The sequence below is a fragment of the Lissotriton helveticus genome, chromosome 8 (assembly GCF_964261635.1).
Source record: "Lissotriton helveticus chromosome 8, aLisHel1.1, whole genome shotgun sequence".
In the NCBI taxonomy this organism is placed as follows: Eukaryota; Metazoa; Chordata; class Amphibia; order Caudata; family Salamandridae; genus Lissotriton; species Lissotriton helveticus.
This window is the reverse complement of record NC_136069.1, coordinates 1,404,840,865-1,404,867,954: the sequence shown is the minus strand read 5'-3', so window position 1 is coordinate 1,404,867,954 and position 27,090 is coordinate 1,404,840,865. Positions and strand designations below refer to the sequence as shown.

The 27,090-nt window shown below is 49.2% G+C and overlaps 1 protein-coding gene across 2 annotated transcripts in view; it reads right to left on the bottom strand.

Annotated features, from left to right (window-relative positions):
• Positions 1–27,090, bottom strand: part of CXADR (CXADR cell adhesion molecule) — a 274,960-nt gene that overhangs the window by 63,724 nt on the left and 184,146 nt on the right. Inside the window, exon 7 of one of the 2 annotated variants that reach the window (XM_078658356.1) lies at positions 5,780–5,966. In XM_078658356.1, coding sequence (XP_078514482.1) covers positions 5,780–5,966 — 187 coding nt within the window. Of the gene's footprint in view, positions 1–995; positions 5,967–27,090 lie in introns of those variants that run through there. The other variant, XM_078658357.1, reaches the window with a different exon arrangement.

The following is a 27,090-nucleotide window of genomic DNA, read 5'->3' as shown; positions in this document are numbered from 1 at the left end:
ATGGCCTTCTGACCTTTATTTGATTTGAGTGCGATTTTATCCTGAAAGCGTATTTTTCAGCGAATCCTCCGATTGCGACTCTTGGTGTTGTTGATAATATGCTGGGTTCATTGCCCCCTCTTTGCCTACTGCGGATCGCATGTCGATTGCTTCTTTTCATTTATAAACTTTAAAATTAACCTGATTTATCCTGTGCGCGACGGTCACCTTTTCATATGTGTCATTCTGACCTCTGGCTGGTTTTTCTCTAGAGACTGTTGAGCCGTTTTATTGTTACATTTGTGCTACACATTGATTTTGAGGCCGGCCAAGACGGTTGTAGGCCCGTGTCTGTATGCTTTTGTGATTCAATAAAGGTTTAAAAAAAAACAACAAAAAAAGTCCGTATCCAATAAAAATCAGAAATTTTTCAAGTAGGCCTCCGACGAGAAATGCATTATAAAGCACTCACTGGGCCACAAACTTATCTATACATTGAAATACATGCATACATTTATAGTTGTAAGTCACATGTAAAAATGCTCACTTTAAATCAGATGATTAGCAGAAAACACATCAGTACTTAGTATGGTGGGCAAGATCTAGGATTTTGATTAGATCTAGATTATTTAACAGCTTTCAAAAATAAAGAAAGCAGAATCAGAAAAGGCTACGAAAGCATAATGTTTATGTTATAAACAGCTGCAGAAAAGTCACCTGTATCAAAACAACGAACACTTAAGTTCAGTAAGCAAAGTAGGTATTTGGGAAGCACCTAACTACTCACAGGGCAGCAATATCAATACAATTTAAATGAGGTGAATCCAATTTTAAAAAGTATGTTAATGATTTAGCAGAAAGGATTTCAGTTCTCATTACCAATAGACCTGTAGCATTTAGTTGTGAAAAGATAGTAAAGTAAAAGTAAGCCAAAGATTTAAAGCGCGGTTAGTGCCAGAAAACAACATGAAGAGACGAATAAAGACACACCAAACCAATAAATAAAGGCCAAAGAAAGAAATTAAATTATTTTATTCAAAAGTACAGAAAGTTTTTAAAAAAAACAGTTTTCCAGCAGCATTCTAAAAACTCTAAAATAGTTCACGCATTTGAAAAAATATTTCTGTCACCAATTTCACACAGGTGATGCAATCAAATTTAGTACTGAAAGTTTCCTTTTTTACGTAATTACCCAAGTGGATTTGAAAAACAAGCACCTGGTTTTTAAAAACGAGGATGCACTTCGTTTCGTTACAGAAACAGGATGAGTTCTCAATCCCTCTAAAACTAAATTTGGTCTCAATCACATAAAATAGAGCGTCACAACATATTACAACCGCAGGAATGTATTTTCCTGTTTTTGGTACATAGAAAGCAAAAACAGAGCTGCTTTACAACTCGTAATTAATATACCAAAACTATCATTTTCAATTTTATTCAACAATAGAACGCTACAGATAAGGGAAAATATTTTAGAAAATACATGAACAAAGAAACAAGCGCATGACTCTTTCATTGTTTGTATATACAGCGATTTAGATCTTAGATCAGAGACCATATAGTTAAAATAATCCACAGCAAAGGAGCTTGACACTAACTTATGCAGTACTAGGATTCTAGTTATTTTAAGAAAAGTGAATTGTGGCACCACTGTCCAGAAAACGCTAACTTACTACACTTGGTCTCTTCTTCCCAAGTAGCCAAATTCAAGATTTTTAACAAAAATATATTTTTCTCGTAATTAATATAAAGCAGGACTCGCCATTGATCAAAATATGACTCCCTGCTTACATCAAGAGATTTTAATAGAAAGTTCAAATGTCAAGCTCATTGATTAATAAAAAGATAGAGTACATCAATTTTGACAAGTTAGAAGCAAACCACACTCAAACATTAACTTGTTTTCTGAAGCGGAAGCACTGGAGCAAGCCCCCAAATGATCGGTCTCTGAATATACAATTTAGGTTGGAGGCAATCGCCACGAGTAAGTCAGCAAGCGGCACTGTCGCTGTATAAGGCGACTGAAATGTCATCTAACTCTGCTACTGGCACTGTTTTTTTCTATAAAATTAAAATTGTGACTTTCCCCAACAATTAAATACTGCAGTAGCCAAATAGAACGTTTAGGTTTGTAACAGAAAGGTGGCCAAGCGGAAGAGACCATTTTAAATGCACTCCAGCAAGTCATGACATTTTCAAAGAATACCAGCTAATGTCAAAGTGTGGTTCAAACCCCAAGAAAAACAGGTTTAAAAAAAGTACACAAATAAAGAATATGCAGTACAGGTGTCATAACTAACAATGGGCTGAGCACATTTCAAAGGTAGACAAACTTGCAAGAGTTTTACTGCAAAGGCACAAAAAAATACTAAATAAAATAAAGCGATGGACATATGAATTTATGTTACAGAAGGAAATGTGTGTACAATTGCTTCGTACACAGGACCAATGTTCTAATCATTTGGAGGCACTCAACAAATGCGGCACGCAGAGCAGGCATTTGCTAGGTTTGTGATTTCCAAAAGCAAATGGAATGTCAAGAAAAAAAAGAAAAAACACTTTAGAGAGCTGCATTACTTCTTCATCCAGTGCATGAGCTACCACTAAACAGACTACATATAAATATAGCTTGCCTACTAATCCAACGATAATACCCAGCGTCTGTGCAAAAAGTAAGAGTGGCCTTACATTATCCAGTACTATTAAAACAAGTAAAAAACTTAACAGACAAAGAGAATCTACATAACATGTTCACACCTCATTGAGATAAGCAACAAGGAGCACCAAAAGGAACCAAGAAACCTTAAGAATTTTTTATCTGCCAGATGAGATTATAAAGCCTACCTTGATCGATCTTCTAGAAGTGTGGCTATCAAATGATTTGACATTCACAAATGTACCTTTACAGGATAATCTATTGTTTCCAGCAACTCATTTGATGTATGTTGTATAAGCAGAATTAAGTGTATAATAAAGGAATGTATTGCATGCAGCACATAATGCCTATATTTAAGTAACTCCGCATGTAAAATTCAAAATATATTTATGCTGAAAGTCAGTTGGAGAAACTCACAATTGGTTCAAAAATATTACAGTGAAATCGCCAGCTACACAAAAATCAGAAAATAAACCATTATAGTTTATCACTTTTCTATGTCCTTACTACATAATACCAAAATATGGAAAAGCTCACAAGCATCAGATAAATTACGTCAATCGATTCTTCCCTAAAAGCAAGGAACACATTTTGTCATTAACTGGATGCTGGTGACCTTTAGGCATTTAGAATTCGATCAAGGAGTCTCCTTTCGACAGTATGTTATATTCAAACATCTGAATTGACATAAAAAACACTTATTCCCTATAGTGTTTTAACTTTAAAAGAAAAATAGAAATATACAAGACAAATATGAACAAAATAGGAAAATTGCTACATTTACAAGATCTAGAACAAACGTGAAAACCTGCTTCTTCAGGAGAGCATAACAGAAGCAGATAACTTCAAATCGCTCGTAGGATTGAAATCAAACATTTTAGAAGTTCAAAAGCATAACTCAATTCAATATTGGCATGTTACTCGCATTTTATTTTTAAAATGCTTAGAATATGTTTGTAACCAACTATATCAACCAGAGTTTCAAAAGCAGAACTGCCGGGCCAGATGCAACAAACTGGAAAGAAATATGGTGCTAGAAATCGAAGAACACCATTTTGAATGGTTTTGGTCCACTAGCCAAATGAAGGCTTAAAGTGTTATGAAACTTCAGAATACCTGGGTAAAGAATTGCATAAAATCACAATGGGACTGTTTCGCTGAGTGAGAGGAAGCATGTATGCATATATATATATATATGTAATAAGGACGAAGTGGGGTCTGTACAAAGAAGCAACTCATCAAGTCTGACAGCACTCACTTTATTCTGAGGCTAGCCAATCCATTTTGTAACGTTTTCCAACCATAAGAGTACATTCAACAGACTCTGGAATGTTGTGCATGTTAAACATTTAAATAAGCCTTTTACTTAACAATACCAGAGAGACTAAATGGTCCAGGCTGGTGAGGTTCTGGGAGGTATTAACAATGTAAGTCGAACTCCGGGATCAGCCAACATGCCCAACAGAATCAGTAATCTAAACCTTCACAACGGGAGATAGAAATGCTTACATTCTCTACACAAAACTCGCATGTAATAACAAAGATTTCCTATACAGAGACATCTATAAAATTCCAAAAGCGCTGCTTTAGATCTGAAATAAGTTTGTGTAGAAGAGGAAAGTTTGGCCATGAAAAGTAGTTTAGTTCTTCAACCGAGCCATTAAATACTCAAGATTCTTTGAAAGAAAAATGAAGTCACTGAGGAAGTTAGGAGTACTTTCCATCAGCAAAAGGTGGAAGATAAATGTACCGTCAAGATGAAAGATTGTGTAACATAACTAGAGATAACTTTAAGTACTTTAAACTAAAAAGAGTTTTCTTGGAAGTGAAATATTTTAGACTAGAGGGAAAAATATATGTAAAATAAATTAAAAGGGTTTACATTTTTCCAAAGACTGAGTGCTGTACTGTGGCTCCTGGCGCTTCCAAAGTAGTAAAACATTTTAGTCACAATCAACTTTGCATCAGAAAAATTAAACCAGTCACTGAGCATTGGTGGAAGGCTTACTGAAGGGTTTCTCACTTAATACCTCAGCAAAACTGCATCCACAATTACAGGTAAGGGCTCTTTAAAAAGTATTTAGGACAAATTACAATATTCGGGACAGACCAGTCGTAAAGGCAGTCTATGCCCATTGAGCACTGAGCCTTGTACACAATACCTCTAACTCAACAACCATCTGTGGTACATGAGAAAAGTATACACTGCCCACAAACGAGAATCCAGTGACTACATCATCAACGTCATAATGCAAAGAGTTGACAGGAGCCACCAAAGTAAGCAGGATGTATGCATCTCCTGGTAAATGTTACTCATCAAAGCCTGTATTGTACTTTAAACAGCACTAACTGAGAGCTGACGAGGAAAACGTAAACAAAAATAAAACTGCAAAGTGAAAAAAGTGAAGTGAGAATATCGGGTAAAGTTCATGGTGTTAATCAAAGGAACAAAAAATCAAGTAATGGGATACACAGATAGGCGGACAAAAAAGCAGAGGAATATGTATACTGAGGGAACGAAGGGTACATATATGGACTAAAAGAGGGGTGTTAAACCACTTTTTAAGGAAGAGTTGGCTTTTCCGTCAAGATTACTTGTTTTGCTTTATTTTCACAAGTCACAAATGTGAATGGCCTGAAAATAGCAGTACAATATAAATTAGAATCCAACAAATTAGATAAGGGTGTTTATAGAAGCAACCAAATAGGTGTTTTTTCCTTTCCAAAATAACATTCCACACACAGCAGACTCTTAACTAAAATATAGTAGGTTGACATCACAGTCTGTGCATATTTGCCAATAATTAAAATGTCTGGAGTTGAGGGGGATACACCGCATCAACGACTTCAATTTCTGCCCAAAATGTATTTTTGTCAGTTCTTCCTGAGGTTTCTGATAAAACGATCCAAGTCATAAGTAGTTTTTCTGATTTTTTTTTTTATAGTGGTCAGCAAACCTATATAAAAACTTTGTGACCTATAAGAACAGTTTGGGTCATGTTGTTACTTTGATAGCAGAAGAATACAAAATAGAAAAAGAACAAATTAACAAAACAAACAGACCTAAACTATTGACCCGTCTTTGCTTTGTGCTGGAATCATAACTGGAATAGCTCCCATTCTACTTAAATTAGGAGCAGATACCTTTGATGTTGAGAAATTTGGTGCACTACTCGGTGGGCGTTCAAACTCTTCTGTCGGTATGTGGCTATACTGTGCCTTGGCATAGCCATCCATGTTGGAAGGAGACAGAGACCCAAGTGAGGAGTGATTGCTGCCAATGAAACTCCGTGCAGTTGAAGTGCGACTTTTTGGTGGAGCAACATCTTCTCTGTAAAACAACCATAATACATGTGTTAACTCGAAAGGAAAGTTAAATATTCATCAGCATTAAGCTATAAATAAAGTTTATATAACCATCATCAGAAAAAAAGCACTACCCTTCAACATGGTTCTTCCGTCCTATTGTTAGGTTAAAATTTACAGAGGAAAGAAGCATGATCAAAGAGGCACATGAGCAAAAACTACTCAAGTAACTGGTTGTAGCACCAAACACGACAATACTGTAGTGTGCACTGGACCAAGCTACTAAAGGAAAGCTCACTAACTGGAGGGAGCGAACAGATTGATTGGAAACAGTGAGACAGTAGACACCACTCTAGTGAATATCTTGTCAGCAGTGACAAGGAAAGGCTGGGGAAAAAAGAGACATCTGCCTCAACTACGTTTGTTCTCGCAGCCATTTTGAAACAAGAGCCCAACCTCAGAGAGGTAACTTTCAACATAGGGTTCAGTATTACATGAATTGCCCGGGGCACTTTGGTACTAGAGAAAGGGTTGCAGACACTTGTTTAAGGACATTAGCACTGGGGCACATGCAGCTATCCTAAATGGCATTTATTTCCTTGTTTTCTCATCTATCGCCCTCCCTCCATCTAGCGCCCTCCCTCAATCTAGCGCCCTCCCTCAATCTAGCGCCCTCCCTCAATCTAGCGCCCTCCCTCAATCTAGCGCCCTCCCTCAATCTAGCGCCCTCCCTCAATCTAGCGCCCTCCCTCAATCTAGCGCCCTCCCTCAATCTAGCGCCCTCCCTCAATCTAGCGCCCTCCCTCAATCTAGCGCCCTCCCTCAATCTAGCGCCCTCCCTCAATCTAGCGCCCTCCCTCAATCTAGCGCCCTCCCTCAATCTATCGCCCTCCCTCAATCTATCGCCCTCCCTCAATCTATCGCCCTCCCTCAATCTATCGCCCTCCCTCAATCTATCGCCCTCCCTCAATCTATCGCCCTCCCTCAATCTATCGCCCTCCCTCAATCTATGGCCCTCCCTCAATCTATGGCCCTCCCTCAATCTATGGCCCTCCCTCAATCTATGGCCCTCCCTCAATCTATGGCCCTCCCTCAATCTATGGCCCTCCCTCAATCTATGGCCCTCCCTCAATCTATGGCCCCTCCCTCAATCTATGGCCCCTCCCTCAATCTATGGGCCCTCCCTCAATCTATGGGCCCTCCCTCAATCTATGGCCCTCCCTCAATCTATGGCCCTCCCTCAATCTATGGCCCTCCCTCAATCTATGGCCCTCCCTCAATCTATGGCCCTCCCTCAATCTATGGCCCTCCCTCAATCTATGGCCCTCCCTCAATCTATCGCCCTCCCTCAATCTATCGCCCTCCCTCAATCTATCGCCCTCCCTCTATCGCCCTCCCTCTATCGCCCTCCCTCTATCAATCTATCGCATCCCTCAGCACCATCACAGCATCACTCAAGGGCACCACAACATCACTGCGCTACCACAGCATCACTGAACGCCACCGCATCACTCGTCGCCACCACAGCATCAATCTGTGCAACCATTCAACAACAACTGGTTCAAATATGTTATCTCAATGTTTCAAGCTTTATTACAAATGTCACAAAAAGATGTTAAGGAGGCGCCAGTGAAGATGGCCGCATAACTCCGGAGCTCCGTGAAGCATAGCTTCCACCCGAAATATCCATGATAAAATCCGAAAGCTATTCATCTTTCTGAACGGCCCCGGCCTGGCGCTGCACAGAGCTTGCTAGCGTACTAAGCCCCGCGACGGGACTCGGCTCCCGCCTGAGATCCGCCCTGCGAGTGCCGCCTGACTCGGCGACGGCGTAGCTGTGGAGGTGGGGACAGACCGGCGATCAACGCGAGGACCCGGCGTACTAGCCTTCTCCACGGGGACGGAGGCGTGCAGTGACTGACGCATTGGCAGCGGGAGGAGCTGCCTTGCTGGGGTGCTGTTTCAACGCAACCTTTCTCCCCCTCCTTCCCCCCTCCCCCCCGCCCCTCACGTATCTATGGACCGCAGCTGTTGTGGGCCTGTGTCCGGTCTGTGGTGCGGTGCTGCAGGGCCTGGTGAGGGCTGGAGCCCATCGGGCAGCTCGCCTGGAGCATCGTACATCGTGGGGCCGGGGGCCTCTGAGTTGTGAGCGGCGGCGAGGAGGAGCCCGATTTCAGCGGCGGCTCCCGGTGCGGACTACGGAGAGTCACCGGGTTGCTGCGTGGTCTAAGCCGCTTTGGGAGTGCTCTGGAGGTGCTGCGGCGGCTCAAGTGTAGCGGTGTCCGGCCCCTGGACTTTTTGGACTGCATGTACTGGTGCTGGAGGACTTTGTGGCCGCTGCACCAGACGGCCCAGGGTGGCGGCTGGGGGGGGGAATAGAGGGGGGGGTCAGGGGGGAGGAATAGATTGTTGCACGACTCTGCAAACGCTGCACGATAGGGGGCGTGCCCGGGGACACCTCATTTACCAGCCGGACTCACCGAGAGGGGCGGCAACAGTAGCTGATGGGGCACAGACATCTAGCGCATGGTGTGGGTCGTGACCGGGGGTCCCCGAGCCGGTGTGGGCCCTGGACTAAACTGGCATCAGTCACCCTGACCGGTGATACACGAGGAGACGGAACCCCCCCCCCCTTTTTCTTCCTGCCGAGATCGACATAGGAGAGGATGAGTACGTGCCGGGCCAGGTGAAGAGTGACTGCGACAGTAGCTGATAGCTCCCACTGGTGGGGTGCTCTTCTGGGGACTGCGGATTGTGACGCCCTGTGGACCAGGGGGCTTGGACCTGCCGTCAACGATCCTCAGTGCCAGTGGCGGACGACTGAGACAGATGGCCCCAACCCCCCCCCCCCCCTGGGCGCCTAGTGCCACCTGGTGCCCGTCGGTCGACGGGGTTGCGTCCCGCCGTGATGAAGCCCAAATCAACTGTCCCTACGCAATCCAACAAATTGAAGTTTCCACTGAAGTTTGGAAGTTTATTGCACAGTTAATTAAAACCAATGCGATACAGTACACAATAGAAAAATTAAAATACTCATAAAACCATGCGCTTAAGATCAATTCAACACAATATTGCGATAAACATAAACAGTTCAGCATACAAAATGATGTTCTTTGCTGGCCGCCCACATTAGGCCTTTTATACTTCTCATCCACTCTGTAGCCCGTTAGTCTATTCATGTTTTTCCACAGTTTCCATTAAAATTTACAGGTGATTCATAAATTAAATCATGTGTCCTGTTTGTAAATTATTCATTGATCAATTGTTAGTAGTTTTTTTTCCACTACTTTTAAAAATTTCACAAAGCTGCAGCTCAGCTGAGGGTCCTGTGCTGAAAAGCAGGTTAGCACTGCACTCCTTCGTGTGCGTACCCCCTGTAAAATAAAATGGCGTTTCAGCAGGAGCTTTCTTTCTTCTTGCAGTTCTTCACACTTGCATAGCAGGTGCATCATGTCTTCAGCCCCAATGCCACATAGCCTGCATAATGTTCCTGATTTGGATCTCAGCCAGTGAGGGAGGTGTAGTATGCATGGAAGCAGACCCAGTCTATATCTTAAAAAGGACAATTTGGTTTTTTTTGTATAACCTAGACCAAGATAAGGCTGGGAGGCTTGTGTCAGGTATGTATTTAATACCATCCATGCGTGTGATCTTTTTGATAGAGTGACTTTATCCTGGACCCATGACTGAAGCTTGATCGATTTCTTCACCAGTTTATTAATTGATTTATGATCTGCCGGGGACGCCCAGAGATCTGCCAGCCCGGTGCTCACTATGCTCTTTGCCAAATATTTTGCTGCTGGTGAGTTTTGGGTCTGCTCTAGTTCTTTCCATAAGTATTCATTTAATGTTCCTTCAGTCGTTTTTCTTACTTTGTTCCATGAGCAGATATATGCCCCTTGTCGTGCCAAAACCTGTGACCGAACACCAAACTCCAATCTAATCTGTGCTGGGGAGGATCGTTTTGGGAGGCCGAAGATGATTCTGTATGCCATCACTATTGTAGTATCAAGTGTTACGGCGTCTCTGCCTCGGTGGGCCTCACTCCCATAAGTTAGTGTTGGTAGTAATTTTGCACGTATGACATGTAGTAGAGGGGTCAGAGAAGGGCCCGAGAGGTTGTTGTTTAATGTTTTTAAGGCGATTGCCATAGCAAGGCCCTTACCTCTTATACTGGCCCTTTGTTCACTGAATTGGCCACCCCTGTCAATCTTCACACCTAGATATTTATACGACGAGGTGTCTTTGATGCGGATGTTATTCCAGAACCATGAGAAGCTTTTCTTATGTTTGATCCTGCTGATTGTCATTGTTTGCGTCTTCTCAAGGTTCGCTGTTAGATCGTTTAGCTCGGAGTATCTCTGGGTTGTGTTTAAGAGGTTTTGAAGCCCTACTCTGGTAGGCAGGTCGTCTGCATATAGGAGGCATGGTAGATTTAGGCCTCCTAATTTTGGCGAGTGTGAGTTACAGTTATTTAATAGGGGCACAAGATCCGCCAGGAACAGATTGAACAGTGTGGGTGCCAACACGCAACCCTGCTTAAGGCCGTTGTTAGTTTGTATCCGCCTTGACAGCATTGAGCCGTCCCCCACCTTAATCTGGATCCAAGTGTCTGTATGTAGGTTGATTAACGGCTCCAGCAACCCTTTTGGGATGCCCCAATCCTTGAGTTTTGTCCATAATAAATTGCGGTTGATGTTGTCAAAAGCAGCCTTATAGTCTATGAAGCAGAGGTGCAGGGGCATTTTTTTCATCTCTGCCTTATCTATAAGCATGCTCATAGACAGTATGTTTGTTGTTGTCCCCACAGCTTTAACGAAACCTGTTTGATTAACAGGTATGAGAGACTTCCTTGTGGCCCATGCCTTTAGTTCTTCCAGTATTAGACCTGCAAAATACTTCGCATCATTATCGATTAGAGCAACTAACCGATAATTTTGAGGGAGACCTCTATCCCCTGCTTTATATATGGGGGCAATAACGGAGCCCCTCCAAGTGTCTGGTAGGATGTTAGTATACCTGATCTCCCGAAAGAGGGGTTCCAATGCCGCTGCCCAATAGTATGTGTCTTGTTTAACCACTTGGCTGCTAAGGGGTGTGCATGTAGGTCCATTGACTTTCCATTGAAATCAATGGGCCCTACATGACGAGTTACCCTTGTCATTAGCACTGAAGGGGTTAAAAAGGACGGGCGGAATCCCATTTGGACCCGGCGCACCTTCCCTTCTTCCTTTCTTTATTTGCCGCTTTATTATAGGTTCCAGAGATATATTATCTGCATCCCCTGCCATGTCCCGTTTAGTTTGGCACATTTGTAGCTTATTGCCGGCATCATGGGCTCGTGAGATGAGAGTTTTGCTCAGAATCTGATTGGACGACAGATCTCGGTTGAAGTGGTTTTCAAGAAACGCTGCCCAAGTTGCTTCTGCAATGTTGGATGTAACCTCCATTTTTGCAGGGTGCGTTAATGCATTTATTTTTTTCCAATAATTTGCACTGTCATTCTTTTTTATGTCCTCATGGAGTCTTGCCCATAGTTGTTCCTCTTTAGTTCTGTTTGCTTCCCATTTTAGTTTTTTTAGGGAAGCTTTTAGTTTAGAGAGTTGATGCAGTGTCCCTTTGTTGTTCTGGTCCTGCTGTGCTGCTCTCATTAGCTTAGAGATGGAGTATTTCATTTCTTTTACTTTCCCTCTATATGCTTGGGGAAGGGTGCCCAGGTTATTCGTCCTTGTGCGCATTGTTGGCTTGGTTGCATATTGCCCCAGGATAGTAGTGAACTGCACCCATTTCGCTACTTCATTAATGCCTTTGCGCTCCATATAGTGCTTTTTTGCCAGTCCAATCAAAAGTTCGCCCATTGCGACCGAATACTTGATCTTTTTGAAGTTTGCGGTGTAGATGGACTCTTTAGGAGCCGTCGAACGCTCGTAATTTGGTTTGGCAAGATCCATAATGATTTCCTGAGGACAGTGATCGCTGTCTGTTTGGTTCCCAATCTGATAAGATATTATGAATTGGAAGAGTGGAAGTGACACGAAGGTATAATCTAGCGTGCCATTCGCTATTCTTGAGTGAAAGGTTGAGGCTGGCGGGTTATCCCCTGTAAACCTGCCATTCAGTGCCCTGATGTTAAAGTTTTCTAATGCCTCAAGTACCTTCTTTCCCAATTTTGATTGGTCAGCTCTTTGTGGCTTGCCTTGTTGTGGTAGGGCCCAGAATGTATTTTGTGCCATGATACCCTCCTCTTGTGTTGAGCCCATGAGATTGAGGTTAAAGTCTCCAGTGAGTACTAGCTTCGCAGTTTTTTCCTCGATGATACACTCTTCTATGTATGCATGTAGCTCCTCCGCTGCTTTTTTCTTTCTTTTGGGGTAAATATAAGCATTGACCAGGGTGCAGGTGTTAATTGTTTTGCCTTGTCCTGTTGTCAGAGTCAAGTTGACTGCAAGTGCAGCTGTTGCTGAGGGCCAGATTTCTTTGGCCATCGCAAAGCTAGTTATAGCTACATATGTTACCAAGCCTCCTCTTAAGTGTCCATACTTGGCTAGACTCTTTGCGCCGGAGAAAAAGCGTAGGTATCCCAGGAGGTGCGGAGGCTCAGCAAGCCAGGTTTCTTGTAGCGCGATTAACTCAAAGGACCGTATATAAGCTATGAAGTCCAAGTCAAGCATTTTGGCTGCTTGGCCATTTATATTCCACGAACATAGAGACAGTTGATCCTGTAGGTGCTCCGTTTTTGTCCGCTGTGCTTGTCAATTGCTGTTTGTTATGGTTCTCACAAACCGTCTTTGTTCCTGCCACCCGTTAGGGGCTCGTCTTCCATGTCGCTCCCCTAGAGTGAGTTCAAGGAACCCATTTCTATCAGTGCAACTTGGCCCGACAGCACCCCTAAGAACCGTGCTTTTACTGCCTTCAGCGTGCTCCCTCAAGTTCAAGTTCCTCTCAGAGCACAGTACTTCCGGGTATCGAGGCTTTGAAAAAGGCCTCAACATGATGCCCCAGTTTTTGAAGGTCTCGGATTCCATAAGGATCTTTTGTGCCTGGTCTGCCGAAGCCCATATCGTCTTCGTCGCTTCTTTTCCTGTGCCTTCCACAGCTATGAATTCAATGGACTTCAGATCAGAGCTTGCCACAGATGTCAGTGAAGGGATGTGGGCAAATAATCGCAAGATGTTGCCTCGGTTAAGAGTATCGTGTCTCCCTTTGGAGATGTAGTCGGGGATAAACCATAAGGCGTCCGAGGCTTCCCCTTGGTTGATGGCACCTCCAACCACATTGTCCGTGTTTAGTGTTGCTATCAGCTTCATGTTACTTATTGTATTTGCTGATTCCCGAGAGCCCTCTCGATGGTGCTCCCATGCTGAGCTTTGATCCCTTGCACATTCAGTTGGATCAACGGTTTCACCACGTGGAAACTGCTTGTTTAAGGTCGGGGCTGCATGTGCAATTTTTGACATTGGCTGGTCCGCTTGTACATAAGTTGGCACAGTTTCTTTGGTGATGGCTGATATTTGGTTCTCAGTGAGTCCTAGCTCTCGTCTTCCTTTTTTTTCTCTCTCTCCACTTGAGCTTGTCAAAGCCTTCGGGCTTCCCATCGGTTTTGTGCGAGGTTTCATATTGTGCGTAAGTCCGCTCCATAACCCAGGGTCGGCCAGTGAGGAGATGGTCCCAGAATGAACGGGCCCCACGGCCTGATTGCTTGATGGATCAGCTACTCTTTCCACTGAGCTTTTATTTATCGGTTGTGCGATATCTTCAGATGGGCCCCCTCTTTTGTCGTATTCACAATCTAATGATAATTCTTCCACCAAGTTGCTCATTCTTTGATCTTCAGTCTTTGTTTGTCCAAAAAGTTGCCTAAAGCCTTCACGTTTAGAGCAGAGCTTCTGTTTTCTCCCTTTAAATTTTTTCGCTCTCCTCTGTTTGGCATTTAATTTATAGTTTGTGACAGTGTCGTCCTCGACACCTACCAATAGAAGCGTTGATGGCTCCGTCCCATTCTCCCCTGTATCCTGAGTTTTCTCTACCGTTCTTAGATGATCATGCCGTTTGACATTGGTGTCCTTTCTACAGGTGGCGTCAGTCTCAGTCTCCTTTGTTGGTACTGTTGGCACTTTGCTAGGACCATTTAATTTTGGGCAACCCAGTACGTCACTGCCGATCTTCTGACTACATTCGGCAGATCTTTTGAGTTGTCCACATAAGTCTGACATTAGTGTTGGCAGGGTGGCCAGTTTATCAATGATCGGGCCACATTCACAATCAATGCCATTTCTCCTTTTGGTATCCTCAAGTTGGTTTGATTTGCTCTGAAGAAGCGAGTTTAACGCGCCCAGCTTCCCATCTATTGCAACTACAAATACTGCCAGCGTATCTAACAATGTTAGTTGGGCGTCCATTTTTTCCGATTGGTAGTGTGCTGCATCCACCAAGAGTTGTACTGTGTTAAGAAGACTGGGCCATGCGCTTTCTTGCCTGTCCTGAGCTGGAGTTGCCTGAGCCGGAATTGTGTCCTGCTTTCCGTGGCACTCTGAGTATCGCTTCTTGGGGCACGGGTGGCTTTTTTAAGAGTTGTGCCATTCCTGGCCCCCCTATTTCTGCTATGTTTATCTCCAGATGTGCCGTTCCACATTTTGTTGACTCACTGGCTGACTTACTTGCACTCCGGTCTTTCGGATAAGCCGCCATGAGTTCCTCCCACTCCTCTTTCCTTAAGTAGAAGAGATTTCGATCACCTCTGGTATGCAATTTATCTGGCTTATATCTTCATTTCGCATTCCTTCTGATGCCTTGGGTACTAGTATGGATTCGTTATTTGTTATATCGAGGACTACTAATGAGAGTTCCATCTTTGTTAGCCGTGCTGATGAGGTTACAGTTTCCTCTTTCCTTGCGCCCTCTTCATTTTTACTTATGCCCTTATTGCCCTCATGACCTAATTCATTAGTCATGCTGACATTCTCGGTGTTACCGTTGATGTTTGAATCCTTCTTCTCCATTATTGATGGCGACATGTCCATGGCTTCCTTTGGCCGATATATTTGTATAAGATTTGCGTCTATGGTCCGCACCCGTCCTACCGGGATGCCTGTCATCTCAAGCTTTTGCCCGAACTTCTGCCCCGTTTTGATTTTATTGCGCTGAGGTGTAGAAGTTTTTTGAGGTGAAGTTGTAGATGTTATACTTTTGTCTCTTCTGCAATCGCTGATGCTATTGCTGTAGCTATCGTCCAATCGGGGACGCTTATCTCTCGGGTGACGGTTTAAGGCTGATTGGAGTGGTTCAAGAGGCGATTGAAGGCCTGGTACTTTGTTTATCTTTGAAAATAATACGTCCCCTGGACTCTTTAGAAAGGAAAATTTAGTGTAAATTTTAGGCTGAACCAGAGTTGTGTTCATTTTATTTCCCACTTCTTTTTCCGTTGTTTTTCTTGTTTGTTTGGTCGTGGCGGTATGGGCCTGTATTTGTTCCGTTATCTCACTTGAGGCCATTAGGTCAATTGTTTCTGGTAGGGGGGTCTTATCTATAGCTATAGCTGTAGCTGTGGACAGGTCTATCTGAGTCTCCATCTCCCCTTTAGATAGCTTAGGTTTATGTTTTTTCTTGTTTTTCCCTCCCTTGTTCGTTTGGCTCCCCCGAATCTTGCCAGATCTCATCTTAGTTAGTTGGTATTTAATTGCAGCCAGCCGACGGACCGTGGAGGAAGGTGAAAGGTGGTGCTCTTGGCAAAAAGAGGGGGTACTGGAGTTGACCCGACAAGAAAAAGGCCTCCCACTATGCTCGTCCTACTTTTGCGAGCGGCGGTGAGAATGTGGGGGGATGGTGGAAGGACCACAGGTGGTGGCCTTGGAGGAGTCAAAACTGTCAGAAGAAGACTAAGCGAAGTTATTAAGCGATTTTCAAAGCGAGAACTATCCAAGATTGTATTGTCCCGTCTTAAAGGGGGGAGGAGGGGGCAGGAGGTGGCGGCAAGCGGGGCACTCGGGGTAGACCGCGGGCTGGTAGACCTAGTCAGGCAGCCCCTCGGTCAGCCCCCGGGCTCTTACTTCGCAGCCGCCTCTATCGGCGGCCGCGCTTGCCTCCTGGGCTTACCTCCCACGTGGGGTAGAGCTGGCAGAGCTGGACTGCTCCTTCCGCTGATCGCCGTACCCTCCTCTCCCCTGGGGCTCACTCCGTTGCTGTCAGTAGCAGTGTCCTCACGAGGGTGGAGGGATTAAAGAGACCGTCAGTGGACACCGCGGCACTCTAACTGTTCTCAAACGGCTCGCAGCGGCTCCTGTGCTGCTCTCCTCTCTCCTCGGACTCCTCTCGACTACAATCCTCTCGGCCTGCTCAACAGCCCCACAGGAGCAGGGTGCAGGGTAAGCTCGGGGAGGGGAGGGGGAACGCCCGGATGCTCCAATTCCTCCTCAGGGCTGAATCCCCAATTCTCAGTTTTTTTTTTTTTTTCCTGCACACGTATCTCTTTGTGTGTTGCCACGGCAGGCTTTGGACAGCTTTGCAGCAGATGCGTCACACCCGCTGCCGCTCCTACCACGGTTGTGTGGATCACAGGTCACAGCCCCCCGCTTTCTGCAGATCGCGGGGGACAAGCAGGAACCTCGGCGGCCCAGCTTCAAAACGGCCGTGATGCTTCAAAGACGGTCGCGATGCACAGTCGGCTTGACTTGGCGGCTTCTCGCTCCCCGCTTCGCTACGGGTCACGGGTCACTCACGCTTAACCCGCTTAAACCCTGCTTGACATTGCTGCCAAAACGCCACCGCCACCGCGGAACGATGGAGCCACGTTTCTTAACGCCGCCTCGCCTCTGGCACGGTTCGGTTCGGCTCTCGGGGACCCGGCGCTTCTTTCGTGGCGTCCGCTGGAGCACACGCCTCGCTACCGAGCTGCTGGGTGCTGTGTGCTCGGTGCTCAGAACTGTGCTGTGCTCTCTGCTGCTCTCTAGTGCTCATCAGCTTTCAATCCAACAAATTGGACAAGTATGCTGTTCACAAAGGAACTCCACAGGGGGGTGGTGCGACTGGCGAGGTCGCTACCCCCCAGGAGCCATCATTGGCTTCCATCATGGCGGCCATACAAACACTGGGCACGACTCTGGAGACTAAGATAGATAGGGTCTCCATTGAGGTTAACCTCCTCCTAGCGGACCTAGGCAAGACCTCTGATAAGGCCAGGGCTAACGAAGATGGGATCAGGGAGCTTCGGACATCAACCAAAAACGTTGGAGAATCGAGTCAGTGAGCTGGTCCACCGCCCTCAAGCTCGAGGACCAGGAAGGGCGTGCTCAGAGGAGCAATATACGCGTCGCACAAGTTACTACTTGTCTATCTTTAAGAGACATTAGTTAGTATTAGATTCCTTACCTTAGAATATCCCCAGGCGTCAGACTGTATCCGGAAATTTTTGCGTAGCAGTACCCTTGCGCGTCGGTAGGCGTCGTCTGCGGCTCCGCGTCCGTCGTCGGCGTCGTGATGACGTCGTCGGAGTACTTAGACGCCGCCTCCGCGTGCTGACGTCAGTTCTTAGACACAGCTTTTCCGCGCCAGAAACGCAGAGCCATGTTAAAAAACCAACACTGGTGCCATTGAAACTAGGGCCCTGAAAGGGGGTAACACTAACCCTAGATATCGGTTCGCAGAACGGGGAGGATAGGTGAGTCGGTAAGGAATCTAATACCAACTAATGTCTCTTACAGATATATCGTTACACAAGTAGTAACTTGTGCATCTGAAAGAGACACGTTAGTATTAGATTCCTTACCTTAGAATAGATACCCCAGCAATACCAACCCCGGTGGTGGGTCTGCGAACCAATAATCGCACCAGAAAGTCCTGGAGGACGGAACGGCCAAAGAAGCCATCCCTCCGGACTTGGCTGTCCAGGCAGTAGTGTCTTGCAAACGTGTGCAGCGATGCCCACGTAGCTGCCTGACAGATGTCTTGTAAGGGCACCCCCCGGCCCAGGGCAGTTGTAGCCGCCGTGGCTCGGGTGGAATGAGCCCGTAATCCAACAGGGGGCTCCTTTCTAGCCAAGGAGTAGCATGCCTGGATACACAAGATGATCCACCGGGAGATGGTCCTCTTGTACACCGCTTTCCCCTTCTTAGCGCCCACGTAACCAACAAAGAGTTGGTCATCCACCCGGAACTTGTGTGTGCGGTCCAAGTAAAATGAGAGCGCACGTTTTGGGTCCAGACGGTGGAGCCGCTCTTCCTCTTTAGAGGGATGCGGTGGCGGGAAGAAGGTTGGCAAGGTGATAGACTACCCGATGTGGAAGGCCGTGACAACCTTGGGCAGGAAAGATGGCTTGGTACGCAACACCACTTTGTCCGGATGGACAGAAAGGAAAGGTGGAGTACAAGAAAGGGCCTGGAGCTCACTCACTCTCCTGGCAGAGGTGATGGCAACCAGGAAAGCAGTCTTCAAAGTATGAAGGCGAAGAGGACAGTTGTGAAGTGGCTCAAAGGGAGCGCACATCAGAAACGTAAGAACCAGGTTCAAGTCCCACTGAGGCATCACAAACGGAACAGGAGGGAATGTGTGAGTGATGCCCTTTAGAAATCTATTTACAATAGGGGACTTGAACAAAGAAGGTTGATCAGGCAGCCTTAGAAAGGCTGAAAGGGCAGAAAGGTAGCCCTTGATAGTGCCCAGAGCAGAGCCCTGCTGGGCATGAGAAAGAAGGGAGAGAAGAACCTCAGAAAGAGGGGCAGCAAGAGGATCTACCACAGCCTTTGCTGTGCACCATGCCACAAATCTGTTCCACCTGCAGGCGTATACCGACTTTGTGGAGGGACGCCTGGCTGCCAGAATGACGTTACAGACTTCAGGAGGCAAGTCAAATGGCCTCAACTGTCGCCGCTCAATATCCAAGCATGGAGGTGGAGACTGGACAGGTTTGAGTGGAGGACCGTCCCTTGCTGCTGCGACAGAAGGTCCTCCTGAAGAGGCAGACGAACCGGGGGATCGACTGACATACTGAGTAGCTCTGGATACCAGTACCTTCGTGCCCAGTCCGGAGCCACAAGGATGACTTGGGCCCGGTCGCGCTTAATCTTCTTCAGCACTCTGGGCAGAAGTGGTATAGGCGGAAAGGCGTACAACAGACCGCAACTCCACTCGCGACGAAAAGCGTCTCCGAGCGAGTGCAGTCTTGGAAATTCCAACGTGCAGAACTGATGACATTGCGCGTTCTCTTCGGTGGCGAATAGATCTAACCAAGGCTCTCCCCATCGCTGAAAGAGGCCTTGCGCCACGTCAGAGTTCAGACGCCATTTGTGATCCATCATGCACCGACGGCGGAGCTCGTCCGCCCTGGCGTTCAGAGAACCTGCCAGGTGTTGAGCCACCAGGGTCACGCCCTGGCGTTCCAGCCATTGCCAGAGGCGCAGAGCCTCCTGGCAAAGGGTCCACGACCCCACCCCGCCCTGTTTGTTGCAGTACCACATGGCGGTGGTGTTGTCCGTGAACACCTGCACTACACTCCCCCTGACAGAGGGGAGGAATGCCTTCAGCGCTAAACGAATCGCCCGTAACTCCACCAGGTTGATGTGGAGCCGGGCCTCCGCCAGAGACCAGAGGCCTCTGATCTCCGCCTCTCCCATGTGGCCTCCCCAGCCCTGGAGGGACGTGTCCGTCACAACTACGTGCTCCGGTTGGGGAAGGGAGAGGGATCTGCTGCTGACCCAATCGCGGTCCGTGAGCCACCACTGCAGCTGTCTCGCAGTGCCCTCCGAGATCAGGACGTGGTCGGATAGGTTGCCCTGATGCTGGGCCCACTGAAACTTCCGGTCCCATGCAGAGCCCGCATCCGCCACCTGGCGTGATGCACCAGCAGGATGCAGGAGGCCATCAGCCCCAGAAGCCGCAGCATCAACCTGACCGAGACCCGGGATAACGGCTGAAAGATGGGAATCAGAGCCTGAATATCCCGGACCCGCTGTTCGGGCGGATAAACCCAAAACCGCGCCGAGTCGAGAACCGCTCCGATGAAAAGGAGCTTCTGAGAGGGGCACAGGTGTGACTTCGGCACATTGATGGAGAACCCCAGCCGGTGCAGGAGGTCTGCCGTAGTCTGGAGGTGGCTGACGACTGTCTGGGGCGAGCCCGCCTTCAAAAACCAGTCGTCGAGGTAGGGGAAGACTGAAACCCCTAACCTGCGCAGGTGAGCTGCGACCACCGTCATCACCTTTGTGAACACCCGTGGGGCGCTGGTAAGGCCGAAGGGGAGCACAGTATACTGAAAGTGCTCGTGGCCTACCGTGAACCGCAGGTAGCGCCCGTGGGCCGGCAGGACGGGGATGTGGAAATAAGCGTCCTGCAAGTCCAACGCTACCATCCAGTCTCCTGGGTCCAGGGCAGCTAGGACCTGAGCCAGTGTCAGCATCTTGAACTTCTCCTTCCGGAGGAAGCCGTTGACGTTCCTTAGGTCCAAGATAGGGCGCAGGCCCCCTTTGCCCTTCTTGGGTACCAAAAAGTAGTGGGAGTAGCAACCACACCCTACTTCTGGCCCAGGAACGCGCTCGATGGCCCCCTTGGCCAAGAGGGCCGTAACTTCCTCCTGCAGAAGTCGCAAATGATCCCCCGATACACGGTGGTTCTGCGGTGGCATGGCTGGAGCAGTCGCCTCGAAGGGGAGGGAGTAGCCCCTTCGGACGATCTGCAGCACCCACCTTTCCGAAGTGACGGTGCACCAGTGGAGGTGGTGATGGCGAACCCTGCCCCCCACTGGCGTCACATGGGCCTGAAAGCACAGACTAGGAGGGTTTTGAGGCGGATGCTGCGGGGGAAGGTGTGGACTGACCTCGCCGTTGTCCCCGACCGCCGGGACGGCGGTTCCCACGGCCGCCACCGCGTTGGGTATTACCCTGCGGAGCGTGGCTGGTAGCACGTGTGGGCACACCCCTTCCGTGGCCACGAAAGGAATGATAAGCAGCCGATAGCTGGCGCGGGGCTGAGAGGCCCAAGGACTTGGCCGTAGCCCTGGAGTCCTTAAAGCGCTCAAGCGCATGGTCTGCTTTGTCGCCAAAGAGGCGACCGGCCATCGAACGGCATGTCCATCAGAGCGTTTTGGACATCGGCCGAAAAGTTGGCGGACCGCAACCAGGCGTGGCGTCTGACCGCCACCGTCGTTGCCATCGCTCTACCCAGTGAGTCGGTGGTATCCAGCCCACACCGTATGGAATATTTGGCTGCATCCCGGCCTTCCACAAGGGCTTGGCCGAGTTTGGCCCGTACCTCCAACGGACACTCTTGCAGCACTTCCGCGACCGTATCCCACAGAGAGTGGGTGTAGCGGCCCAAGAGGCATGCGGTGTTGGAAGACCGCAGTCCTAGACTAAGGGACGAGAATATCTTTTTGCCGTACTGCTCGTACCTCTTGGATTCCCTGTCCGGCGGTGCCGACGGGAATGCGGTCTGGGAATTGGAGGCCTGGATGACCAGGCTCTCGGGGGTAGGGTGGGTGGACAGGAAACATGGGTCGCCCGGGGCGGTGGCGTCTGGCCACGTTCCTATCTACGGGCAAACCCGTAGCGGGCTTGGACCAAGTGCCCAGAAGAACGTCGGTCAAGGCCTCATTAAAGGGCAGCAGAGGCTCAGCCGAGCTTGACTGCGGTTTAAGGACCTCAGTGAGGAGATTAGTCCTCACGGCCGCGACGGGGAGCTCAAGGCCCAAGGCCTTCAAAGCCCTCATCAACACCACACTGTAGGTTGCCCCCTCCTCCGAAGCCACGGTAGGAGGGGAGACAAAACCAGTGTCTGGAGAGGTGTCCAGGCCACTGGCCTCCCCAAGGTCTCCTGCCCAGTCCTCATGAGACTGATACTCTCTGGTCAGAGGGTCCTCAGACCCCTCCCAATCCTCTTCAGCACCCATCTCCTGAAACTCAGGGTTCTCAACTAATGGGGCCTGTTCATAGAAGTGAAACTCCCCAAACGACGTCTGGAGCGGCGCCCATCGGGGCCGTCCCGACGGCTGAACAGGAACGAAGGAGGCACCTGGGACGGCGCCGCCCGAGGACGGCGCCGGAGGCGACACCGGATGGTCCGACGCCGGGGAGGTCGTAAGGTCCACCGGCGACGATCCAGATCCCGAAGAAGGCCTAGCGGGGTCCCACGGCGCCGGGCCCGAAGGCGCCGGGGCCGCTGTACCCTGCGGCGCCGGGCCCGAAGGCACCGGCGGCGTCAGGATAACGGGAACCTGCGGCGCCGGGCCCGAAGGCGTCGGGGCCAAAGCCCCCGACCCGCTAGAGGCCCCAGACGGGTCCGCTGGGCCCGAAGGCGCCGCGGAGCCCGTCGGAGAAGAGAGTTTTCCTCATGGCCATGAGGAAGTGCTCGATCTCCTCCGGCGTCACGTCTAGCCCAGGGACCGTAGGGTGTGGAGCTGGATGCGACTGACGGAGCCGCGTGGGTGGTGTCACCCGAACCCCCCCGGACGCATCGTACGTATGACGCCGCTTTGACTTCTTGTGCTTCTTACCCGACGACGACTTCGACCCGGAGGAGTGCGGCCTACTCTCGGAGCTGTGGTGGCTCCGGGCCCGAGACCTGTCCCTCGACCTCCCGTGGGACCGAGACCTCTCGCGGCGCGGGACCGACTGCCGGAGTTCGAGTTGCCTGCGGGACCGCTCCCGTCTGGCTTTCGAAGAGAGGGCCTGGCAGTCGGAGCAGTTAAACACAGGCGGTGGGGATCCGTGACCGACATCCGGCGGTCGCAATCCTCGCAGTGCTTAAAGCCAGGCATCCCTAGGCACCAATCGGAGTCGAAAGACTTCGAGAAAAGATCAAAAAACGATCCAAAAAGTTAGTCAAAAATTGACTAGGGTTACTGCTTTTTCCGCATCTGCGCTGCTGGCGCGGAAAAAAGAAGAACTGACGTCAGCACGCGGAGGCGGCGTCTTAGTACTCCGACGACGTCATCACGGCGCCCACGACGCAGAGCCGCAGACGATGCCTACCGACCCGCAAGGGTACTGCTACGCAAAAATTTCCGGATCCAGTCTGACGCCTGGGGATATTCTAAGGTAAGGAATCTAATACTAACGTGTCTCTTTCAGATGTAGGCGTTCCGGAAGAAACAGAGGGACCCAGTGTGGAACTGTTCCTAGAAGACCGGATACTTAATCACTTAAAACCCAAGCGTCTTTTGCGGATTTTTACCATCGAACGCACGCACCGGGCACCCATCTCGAAGCCAAAACCAGGGGCGCCGCCTCGAACGATCATAGCGAAGGTCCTGAACTTTCGAGACAGAGACGCCATCTTACAAACGGCGAGACTCACGGGAGACCTCCAATATGAAAACGCCACCATACGGTTTTTCCCGGACTTCATGCTTCAGGTGCAGAGGGAGCGCCGTACCTTTGCCGGTGTTAAAGCAGCCCTGCGTGACAAAGGAATAAAGTATATGATGTTTTTCCTGGCTAAACTTAAGGTCATCACCGGGAGCAGATCTCTCTTTTTCACCAACCCTGCAGAAGTGCAAAACTGGCTGGACGGGGATGCATCCAAAAACCCGGACCGCCGGGACAATGACAGCTGGAGGGACACGCAGGTTGCCTCACCGGGATCAACTACTGGACAGTCGGAGGCGGGAGGACGAAGTCAACACTCCTGGAGGTCAAGGTCAGCCAGCCCTCGCGGGGACGTTCTCCATGAAACTGAGGAGCAGTAGCGGTGGCAGGCCGGATGGAGTGACTTTCCACGAACTGTAACGTATTGCAGAGTCTACATATAACGGTTATGCCCTCTCCTTGGGAGGGGGGGGGGGGGAGCACACGGGTGGTAATACTCGGACATTGTGGAAGTACCTGCCTGGAGGGGGTCAGTAATGATGCCTGTATTGCCCCCCTGGGATGACCTACTGTAGGGTTGTATAACTCCTTGGGGCATGATTTTAAACTATGTTTGTAGCGGACTCTGCCAAATACACGAACGTCACCTTTGCAAGGAAGTTGGAAGGGTGCATGTAAATGTTTACGGGTGGAAGTGAGTGGCGGCTGGAGCTAGGGCCGGCGCACGTTCCTCACAGCATTAAGCTTTCTTAGGAGAGGGGAACTTTCTCCACTCTAAGTTGGGGTTCTGGGCGAAAGGCGCTCTGCTAATTGGGGATGTGGGTAGTTGTGAGCCTACGGAGCAGGGATGCAGGGAGGGGGAGCTTGTTCGGGGGTAGTTGGGAGGAGACTGGGGTGGGGTGTCTGGATTGGGTGATGGGGAAGGGGAGGGGTGCATGGGAGGGTGGGGGTTGGGCTTGGTTGGTGTTGTCACTCAGGATGAAAATGGTTGTATTACAGTGCTGTACCGGAGATAGAGGCCTTACACAAATTCCTACACATCTACCGACATGGGGTGGAATAAAAGCCTTAAAATTCTTAGTTGGAACATCAACAAGCTGGGGGACAAACTTAAGAGAACAATAGTCTTGCAATTCCTCAAACGTCACGCGCCGGATGTGGTTCTCTTACAAGAGACCCATCTCCTGGGGAACACCTGTCATGCGCTTATAGATTCGGTTACTCCCTTGCTCTCCATGCTGGCTTTACCTCTGGCTCCCGGGGGGTAGGTATTATGATACGCCGTGGCCTGCCCTTGGTCATTGACCATACTGATACAGACTCGCTGGGCAGATATGCTGCTCTATCAGGCCGATGGGAGGGTTGCAGGGTAAACCTAGTGACTAGCTATATCCCGCCTGGGCTGCAGACTCAATCTTTCCAAGCTCTGGGGAAGCTGCTCCTCTCCCGTCCGGAGGGACTGCTATTTGTTGGGGTGATTTTATTGCGGTTGTCTCGGGCCATTGCGACCGACACCCATCGAGAGACCCCCCCGGCCAGCTGTGGCTAGCGGATTTTATAGAAACGTTTAGCCTCAGACATTTGGCGCTTCAAACACCCAGCTGATAGGCAATACACCTTCTTCTCGGGTCCACATCGCTCTTTCTCCCGCCTAGATTATGTCTTGGCACCTTTACAGTGCGGTGTGACTGTCCGAGAGGCCACCCACTTGGCTCGCGGTATATAAGACCACTCCCCCGTATTAGTTCACCGCACTATCGGAGACAAACGAGTGAGTAGAATAGCTCCTATTAATGCCTGGCATCTCCGAAATCCGGAACACGTAAGGCCCTTTCTAAGGCAATAGACCGCTACTTTGAGGAAAATGAGGGCTCGGTGGAGTCCCCAGCCATTCTGTGGGAGGCGTTTAAGACGGTGATGAGGGAGGAGGCCCTATCGGCAATCGCCGGCCGTCGAAGGGAGCGGGAGGCACAGGTGCTCAAAGTGGAGGGTGACCTGCCGGCCCTTGAGGCGGTGGTCTTGGCTGGTGATGGCCCTGAAGAGAGACACCAGTTGCACCTTAAAAGAGCTGAATACAAAGCGCTGGCCACGGAGGCCTCCAGCACCACCTTCAGGGATAGGGAAGGTAGGATCTATGATCAGGGAGACAAGGCCGGCAAACTTATTGCATGGCTGGACAGGAAACAGCAGTCTCAGAAGGTGGTAGCCGAAATCTTGACCGACTCTGGAACGGTCGTAACGGAACCCCGGGAGGTGGTTGGAGAATTTGAGAAACACTACCGACAGGTTTACAGTAGAGGGTCTGAGCGGCCTGAGGAGGACTCGGTGGACTTGTTGGCTGATATCCGAATGCCAGCACTTACGGAGATGGAGAGGGAGTTATTGGAGGCCCCACTCTCGGTGGAGGAGCTTAGCAAGGCCATATGCGACCTACGCCCTGGCAAGGCTATGGGACCCAACGGGCTCCCTATTGAGCTCTACAAGACCAAAGATGAGGGCCTCAGCCCGTACCTTAAGCAGATGTTCGAGGACAGTAAGGAGCGGGGCCTACTACCTAGGGATCAACGGATCGCTACGATAGTTGCCATCCCGAAGGAGGGCAAGCCCAGAAACCTTTGCGCCTCCTACAGGCCAATCTCCCTGCTAAACTCAGAACCCAAGATCCTGGCCAAGGTCCTGGCTAACCGACTCCGGCCTGTCCTAGGTACACTGGTCCACCCAGACCAGTCGGGTTTTATGCCGCATCGAAACACAGCTCTTAACCTCCGCCGGGTGCAGGGGGTGTTGGGGCGCTGCCAGACTCTCCGTGAGGACGCTGTGCTAGTATCCCTAGACGCATCCATGGCCATCGATACTTTGGAATGGCCATACATGATAGCGGTCCTCCACAAAGTGGGTTTTGGACCCGAATTTATTGGCTGGGTCCGCCTCTTTTATTCTGAGCCACTTGCCCAGGTTACTATTAGTAACAAATTGTCTGATGTGTTCGGTCTGGAGAGGGGAACTCGGCAGGGATGCCTGCTCTCGCCCTTGCTCTGTCCTTGGAGCCCTTAGCTGCCTGGATTCGTCAAGACCTTTCTATAAAAGGAATCCATTGGGCAGACGGGTGGGAGGACAGAATATCGCTATATGCGGACGATATCCTTTTGCATCTGACTAGTCCTCGTAAATCCCCTATTGTGGCTATGGACATTTTCTCGAGCTTTGGGCGTAACTCCGGATAAAGTATAAATTGGAGCAAGTCGGTGCCCCGCGATTGACCAATTACGATAGAGGAGGAAGGGTTCAAATACCCGGGTGTATATTTCTCTAAAACTGCAACTACTCGCTATGAAAGGAACCTCCTCCCCCCCTTACAGCGTTTTCGGAGGGACTCGGCTGCGTGGCGCAAACTCCCACTGTCCCTATTGGGCAGGGTGTCACTGTTTAAAATGATGGCTCTGCCTAGATTCTTGTATGCGTTACAGAATCATCCCGATCTGGTGCTGCAGTCCTACTTCGCCACACTTGAAACCTCACTTCGCGAGCTTCTGTGGGACGGAGCGTCTCGCATCTCCCTCCAGAAGTTAACACTTGGCTGGTTCGATGGGGGTATTGCGTTGCCTGATATCCGCAAATATTATTGGGCTGCACACCTTGCCCATAAACCAGGGCACATATAGTGACGGTAATGACCCCGGGTATGGTATGGACCGGTGGCTATTACCAGGAGGGAACTATGGGAGGGCGCTCTACTCTAGGCCAGGTAGGTTTCCGCTCACGGGACCCACAAAACACTCTGTGCACATCTGGCATGTAGTACAAAAGAAACTGGGGTGGGCGGATACCATCACTATGTCCACCCTGTAATGGGCTTCC